The 7,318-nt window shown below is 43.0% G+C and overlaps 2 protein-coding genes across 2 annotated transcripts; one reads left to right on the forward strand and one right to left on the reverse strand.

Moving 5' to 3' along the window:
• The first annotated feature begins 2,820 nt into the window (after positions 1-2,820).
• Positions 2,821-5,890, forward strand: pbk (PDZ binding kinase). The gene is made up of 7 exons (XM_019882685.1): positions 2,821-2,927; positions 3,346-3,486; positions 3,557-3,696; positions 3,824-3,993; positions 4,229-4,358; positions 4,439-4,624; positions 5,272-5,890. The coding sequence occupies exons 2-7, from the start codon at positions 3,347-3,349 to the stop codon at positions 5,469-5,471; spliced, it is 966 nt and encodes a 321-aa protein (XP_019738244.1). The 5' UTR covers positions 2,821-2,927; position 3,346; the 3' UTR covers positions 5,472-5,890.
• Positions 5,891-6,158: 268 nt separating this feature from the next.
• On the reverse strand, positions 6,159-7,291 carry LOC109523500 (N-acetyltransferase ESCO2-like). The gene is made up of 2 exons (XM_019882687.1): positions 6,872-7,291; positions 6,159-6,626 (listed from the first exon to the last, which is right to left on the reverse strand). Exons 1-2 carry the CDS (start codon positions 7,015-7,017, stop codon positions 6,494-6,496), a joined length of 279 nt encoding a protein of 92 aa, XP_019738246.1. The 5' UTR covers positions 7,018-7,291; the 3' UTR covers positions 6,159-6,493.
• Between the last annotated feature and the right edge of the window lie 27 nt (positions 7,292-7,318).

A 7,318-nucleotide genomic window follows, 5' to 3' on the forward strand; every position in this document is an offset into this window, starting at 1 on the left:
CGGTGAGACGAGACATGCCAGTTTGGCCGCTAACGTGCCGGCGCGCTAACATGCAAACGAAGGAATGTTTTGGTTAGTTCATTGGAACGAAACTGTTGTGATATTGTCTTGGATGAATCCACAAAATTGTTGGGGACTCGTCTCTAACTAATTGCTACGTGAAACATCAATGGAATCGATCAGACTGTTTTTGTTCGACCACGCATTTTTTGATATTCTGAATTCGTGGGGCACAGTCATTTCTGCCCTGAAGTTCAATGGGACAAGATATAATCTCATTTCAAAAACAGGAAGTGCGCAAAGGAAATGTTTCCAAAAAAATTTGAGTCTGAAAATGAATGACTCTTCTGTATGGAATATAAAATCCATTGAAGAAAAAAAAAAAATCATCGTCTTCAGCTAGTGGGGCACTGTTCCAGGTGTCCCTAACGAAAACAGGCTAGCTAAAAACCCAACTTTAATTGAATTGTTAATACAATTTGGAACAACAGGGGCAATGCCCCACAAGTCTCTAATAGGAAGCCAAACATCCACTGCTGTATAAAATATTAAGGACATATCAACCAGAAGGGAATCTGAAGCACCTCTGGCACTACCCCAAGTGCCCGTAATTCACACAGGAAGCAAAAAAATTCCCGATTCCTGGCTGGCTGACTGATATTTTCTCACGGCATTGAAAGTAGTCATGTGATCTCCCATTTGGGCCGATACCTTAGCCTCATGCGGTTAAATACTTGTACGTTGTACCTTTTGAAAATGAGACGTGCTCTTAACCACTTAAATGTGGTTTCATTTTTTTGTTTTTAACACATTCTTGGTTCCATATCATTCATCTGTTTTTTTTTTATCATGGCGCGTCGATTATTCAACATTTACTGGAAGGGCTACAGTGACTTAGAAACACCCCAAATATTTGATAGTACATTGTTTGATTTGTACGTCAACTACTAAATGCTGCATATGCACTGCTGACATAATAAATGTGTTTAAACAGGTGAGCTCGCTTCTCTCTGGCGTCGTCCCTTGATTGGCAGCTCAAAGGTGCAATTTATGTACGAATGTTTCCACATGTGACACACAGGTAGATACATGTGACCTTGTAATTGGAGCCAACTTTTCAAAAAATAGAGATATAATACGATAATAATTTAATACAATCATAAACCAATTTCCCTGAGGGGTTCCAAGTCAAAAGCAGATGAACACATGAGCATAAATACGATAAATAGGAAGTAACTTGCGAAATACTAAGAAATGAAAAAAAAAAACTGTACTGTACTCTGCTCAATTAGTATTTTTTGGTTTAATTGTGTGTAAGGAATTTACTCTTGTTGCTATTTTACTGAGAGTAAAGCTGCTCCCTACAAATGTTAGCATGCGCCGACGTGGCTGAACCTCGACTCAAAATAGTTGACAATTCACTATCGTGTTAGGTTTTCTCCAATGTTCGGTTTATTTTTCACGTAATGACAGTTTTATGGCCTCCAGGCATATTCCAAACTCCCATTTGAAAGGTCCAGCTTTATGATGCTCACTTAAATAATTTGCCTGATGTCATAAATCCTCTCATCAATGTATTGATTTACAGCACCCGGGGCGGCAGTATTTCATTTTCCAATAAAAGAAAAATATGAACCTGCCACGAAAAATATCTCTTCATCCTTTTTGCAGCCGAAGATGCGTTTCGAAGGCTAGCAATAGGTTTCTTTAATTCGCTTACGTAGACACTGATACGACTGATAGGTGCCTTGAGATACATGTCAGCCAAGTTTTTCAAGATACAAGTCGTTTTGCCGATTTTTTTATTTTATTTTTTTTTACTTTGACTTGCAAGCATATCACCTTAATGTTTTCTTTTCTCAAGATGAATGTTTCATTAGGCCAGAGCTGTGAGCAGGTGTGCACAGGGACACATTACTTTGTCATTTTACCCTCTTGTGACCATGTTGTTTAACTTAACTCCTCTTCGTGTTATCAAGCGCAGCGCAACATGTGCCTGCGTAGACCGCAAAACATGAGCTCATTTCCCCTGTAGGGGGAATAAAAGAGGAATGGTGAGGAAAGATGAGAGCGCAACAGTCTTCTCCATCCAGTGCCTATTGTCGCATTCCTGCTCTTCGGCTTCAAAGTAACAGTTCTGCCCGGGTTAAAGGTCACAGGGCGGGGGACAAACTGTGCTGTGTGAAGAAGAGGGAAACCTGGAGGTCAATGCTATTCCCTGGTATGTAGCAGACAAATGTATTCATAAAAACACCACAATGTGCTTATTGTGCTGATAAGTTGAGATCGCCTGTAATTTATAACTGAATGGCAGTGTTGTCCTCCAGCGCAACTCAAAAAGAAAAAAACATTCTAACCACTGAATGCACGCGTCCAACCATTATTATTCCTGCCAAGGTAAAAAAAACAAACACCCAAACTATACTAGAATGAGGAATAACGTACAACCACAAGCAAAGCTAAAGTGTTGTTTTAACAGTGGTATTGAAATAATACATTTGGCCACACAAAGGGCTCAATTTCCAAATTGACTTGTCATGGAGAATGTATTCGTTTTGATTAGTTTTTAATGTCTATCACATCGTCGAAATGAATTTATGTAACGTACGCGCAAAGTCACTGAACTCTGGTGGAGAAAAGTTTTATGGCAACTACGACGAGTTACATACTCGCTGTATATAGTTTAAACAAAACCATATGCCTCATTAATAGTCATTACTAAATGAATAACATAAAGAAAATAAATTGACCGTACTTTCATGCAAACCTTATATAGCATTACTTTTTATTGTGTTCATTTAATGGTTAGCGACTTCCGCATTGTTTGTCCCTTCAAGGCTTCCGTCAACGTTTCTTATGACGTCGACATTTTGAAAGTTCGGCGCGATCATCACACGTCATTAGTTCCTGTTCACAGTGAAAAGCAGGTAAAAAAGCGTTTTTTTACAGAAACGAAACAACCTTTTGGGAGCAATGTACGCTCACTGGCTACTTCTCGGTGGCAATCGCTGTTCGAACCGTGTTTTGGACTCATCGCTTGTTTTGTTGTTCAGGGAGTGTTCGCTTCATTGCTGATCATTTGCATCAATAGTCAAGACGTCTCGTACGTTTTTTGTGTGGTTTACATCACACGCACGAATATCTAATGCACGTTTTTGCGTTATAATACTAATGCAAACTTCAAAGCTCAACACAAATACAAAAACATGACACCAAAAACCCCAACAAGTATCATTGGATTCTGACGGGGCTTACGTAACAAAAAACCCAAACAAACCAAGTGCGATAGAAATTAATGAACGGATTAGAATCATAGTAAATTGTCCACGTGTTTGTATTCGACAGTATGGCTGAATTCACCACCCCCCAGATGTCCAGAATGAGGAGTGTCAGAAGCGGGGGAGGAAGCCCCCTCCACATACCGGCCTCACCATTTATGAAGAAGCTTGGCTGTGGGACGGGAGTCAGCGTCTACCTGATGGACAGGTGACATGTGGCCGTCATGCCATCTTCACGTGAAATCAGCTCACTAATTAACTCATCAGTTTCATTCCAGAGTAGGGCAGGTCAATGCATCGCCTTGGGCCATCAAGAAGATCAACAGCAAATGTGCTAGCAAACAGGTCGAGGTCTACCAAAAGCGTCTGAAGGAGGAGGCAAAAATCCTCAAGGGAATCGACCATCCAAATATTGTCGGTGAGAGCCCAAAATCTCAACTCTCTCACTAAAATTTTGCTGTCTACATTCCACCCTGGGTTAATGTCCTCATCCAATAATTGCAAAGCTAAACTTACCTGACTGATTTCTGGGTGTGGACTTGCAGGATTCCGGGCATTGGCCACGGCCAAAGATGGCTCCAAGTGTCTGGCCATGGAGTTTGGAGGAGAGCAGTCACTCAACGACCTCATCGAGAAGCGCAGAGAAGACCGTCTTCAGGCCTTTCCTGCCGCCGACATTGAAAAAGTGGCGCTTCACGTGGCCCGAGGGCTGCAGGTTAAAAACCATTTTGACTCGTGTTCATTTATTTTAGGTCCGTATAAGGTGATTCCAAGGTCTTGTGGGCACTACATTTATCTTTCTAATGGGAGCACCGGTGTGACCAGTTTTCTTAGTTGCTCCCACCAGCACACAGCACAATTCATTGTTGTCATTCTATTTGTTAATAATTATGACCGCAAAGAAGTTCTGAGATACCCCCTCTCAACGTGACATCGCGTTCCGTCTGCAGTATCTTCACAATGAGAAAAAGCTGCTGCACGGCGACATGAAATCGTGCAACGTGGTCGTCAGGGGCAACTTCGACGCCATCAAGATCTGCGATGTGGGCGTGTCCCTCCAGCTGGATGAGAACATGACAGGTAGCGCAACACTGCCGGCGCACAATGTGTGTTTTTAGATGTCGCACAAAGAGATTTATGTTTTTTTTTGTGGGGGGCAGTGTCGGACCCGGAGGTGGAGTATATCGGAACGGAGCCCTGGCACCCCAAGGAAGCCTTAGAGGGGTGCGACATCACAGACAAGGCCGACATCTTTGCCTACGGCCTGACCTTGTGGGAGATGATGACCCTGGCCGTGCCTCACATGGACCTGCTGGAGCATGAGGATGAAGAGGAGCAGGACGAAGGTGAGATGCTTTGGAAGAGGCTGTGGGAAGATAAAAGCGAAGAAGCGTGTGGCTCAGAGCCATCAATTTTATGTTGGTGAGCGATTTTAAATGACTGGAATGTTGTGGTAGGTTTGCTGTGTCATAAGCGACACGGGGGCAGGGGGGTTATTTGAAGCGGGGTTTTTGTTTGTTCGAGCGCCCGCCGAGATTGAGGTAAATATGCATTCTTTTTTTTATATTTTTTAAAAATTGTACATCAACGTTATGATAACACAGTGGATATAAAAAGTGTACACACCCCTGTTCGAATGAGATTTTTTTTGTGATGGCGGAGGGATGTGGGGGGAGACCAAAATGAATCTTTTCAATACAAATTTCAAACTCAAATGTTAAAAGGGAGTCAGAAGATACTTGCCACCATTTCAAGTGCCTCTGATGAAACCCCAATCAAGCTCAGATGTTCTAGTAGGCTTTTCCTGACATTTTCTCGTATGCTGGTGAGCGATTTTAAATGACTGGAATATTGTGGTAGGTTTGTCATAAGCGACACGAGGGCAGGGAGGTTATTTGAAGCGGGGGTTTTTGTTTGTTCGAAAATAACCTTGGACAATGAGCCACATACTGCTTCACCATTCCTTAATCATCCCCAAATCTCCTCCTTTCAGACGAGGCAAGCTTCGACGAGGACGCCTACTACTCGCGGCTGGGCACGCGGCCACCGCTAGACCCCGAGGCGCTTGGCGAGTCCTACAGGAGGATGCTGGAGCTCTTCTATGTGTGCACCGAGGAGGACCCCAAGAGGAGACCTTCGGCCACGCAGATTGTGCAGGCGCTGGAAGGCAACTCGCTGATTCACCAAAAGTAGAGCAGGCAGTGAGGTTTGAGCATCCTTATCAATGTTTATTTGTCACCGTTTGTCATTATTCTTGTATACAGTAAACGCATTCCCCTGCCTGATTACGTATCTGGCACTTCATCGGATCCACAGTCACGACACGAGCTGCGGCCAAATTTACGCTGATAGTGCTCAGTTTTGATTGACAGTCGGAGGGGAATTCATTTTTAATGTTCAATGTGCTTTTCGTGTGCAGGTACATGCACTACGAGAAATATTAAACAATGTCTCCTAATGGCAACCTCAAATGATTTTTTTATCATGGGAATTGTTGATCGAGCTCCAATGTGATTTGAATTGAAAATGTGTACTGAATTTTCAAAGATTAACTGGTTGCCATATACGTATGCTACATTTACATGATATTAAAGCAAATTTTATTCCACCGCTATGCGCGTCAAGTCATTTTCCCACCAAAGAAATCAAGTGCAGGGAATTCAAACACCGGTTGTTTATTAAAGCTTCGAACAGAATCCTCTTCCCAAAACAATTTTTTTCGATCGAGCTCCAATGTGATTTGAATTGAAAATGTGTACTGAATTTTCAAAGATTAACTGGTTGCCATATACGTATGCTACATTTACATGATATTAAAGCAAATTTTATTCCACCGCTATGCGCGTCAAGTCATTTTCCCACCAAAGAAATCAAGTGCAGGGAATTCAAACACCGGTTGTTTATTAAAGCTTCGAACAGAATCCTCTTCCCAAAACAATTTTTTTTCCCTCACCCCCTTTCAAAAGGACAGGAAAATTCAGTTGTGAAGAGTTGACACAGCCTGAAAGCTGAAAAAAAAATATTTCAGACAAATAAAAACCATCAACGAGAAGTTATTTCCATGTAAACATCTGCAATAAAACTACAGCAAATTTACAACACTGCCCTGAGCTGAGAAAAAAAAACTCTCAATACTAATCAAATTGACTCTATCTAAACCAAAGTCAGAGTCATTCCCAGGCAGCGCAACGATCGCTTGGACCCGTGCGATCAATTCAAGCGATGAAGTTGTAGACAAGGAAGGTGGGCGTGCCGCAGTACGCCGTCGCAAACTGTTTGCCGTCCGGCGTCGGGTCGGAGAAGGCGATTTCCTCCTTTGTCAGGTGACTGCCGTACATGAAGGTGCTCCTTGAACGGAAGGGAATGTTGTAGGTGTAACCAATGTCAACATCGGACTTGAGTTGCTATATTTAGCAATTTTTCAGACTTATCTAAGCAATTATTTTTTTCCCCAAAACATTTTACAGTCTGTCTTTCGAGTCGGTCTCTATTTAAGCCAACTTGTATAAATGAGACGACTAACAGTGACACAATCTCGTAACGTCAGTTAGAACACAGCCGGTGGTAACCGAGGCCCCAAAATGGCCGCCTACCTGACCGTGTCCAACATGCGGCGGGCGACGCCCTGGCGCCGGGCCAGGCTGAAGACCCACACGCGACTGATGCCGCAAAGCGCCTTCTCTGGCACGGTGGAGCAGCACCACGCCCGGTGCCGGTCCATGAAGTCGTCTTTGGTCATGTCCTTGATCTGATCCGGCTGCTCCAGGACTTTGAAGGCCTACGGGGGAGACAAGAAGTTGTTCTTCCTCAACCAAACTCATCCAAGCATTCTTCGAACAGGATTTTTTGCAGATAGCAAATCGACTAAATCAATAAGGTGATGATTTCATACTGCCAATACTCGTATTCACTCGCCTTTTTTTTATGTCATCAAAATGTCCTTCAATAGATCTTAAGTTTTACATGATTGAAATGTCCTTAAAGGCACTTCTTCCTTCAAGCAGAAGATAAACCGGAAAAGGACCCCCCCCCCCCCCACC

This window comes from Hippocampus comes, unplaced genomic scaffold, assembly GCF_001891065.2.
Source record: "Hippocampus comes isolate QL1 unplaced genomic scaffold, H_comes_QL1_v1.1 scaffold5, whole genome shotgun sequence".
NCBI classification, from domain to species: Eukaryota; Metazoa; Chordata; class Actinopteri; order Syngnathiformes; family Syngnathidae; genus Hippocampus; species Hippocampus comes.

Excerpts from the sequence above, each read along its gene's own strand:
- pbk (XM_019882685.1), top strand. The coding sequence starts at position 3,347 with ATGGCTGAATTCACCACCCCCCAGATGTCCAGAATGAGGAGTGTCAGA. Across the intron at positions 3,994-4,228 it reads ACGTGGCCCGAGGGCTGCAG|TATCTTCACAATGAGAAAAA; the intron begins GTTAAAAACCAT and ends TTCCGTCTGCAG. Across the intron at positions 4,359-4,438 it reads GCTGGATGAGAACATGACAG|TGTCGGACCCGGAGGTGGAG; the intron begins GTAGCGCAACAC and ends TGTGGGGGGCAG.
- LOC109523500 (XM_019882687.1), bottom strand. The coding sequence starts at position 7,017 with ATGACCAAAGACGACTTCATGGACCGGCACCGGGCGTGGTGCTGCTCC. Across the intron at positions 6,627-6,871 it reads CGCATGTTGGACACGGTCAG|GAGCACCTTCATGTACGGCA; the intron begins GTAGGCGGCCAT and ends CTTCCGTTCAAG.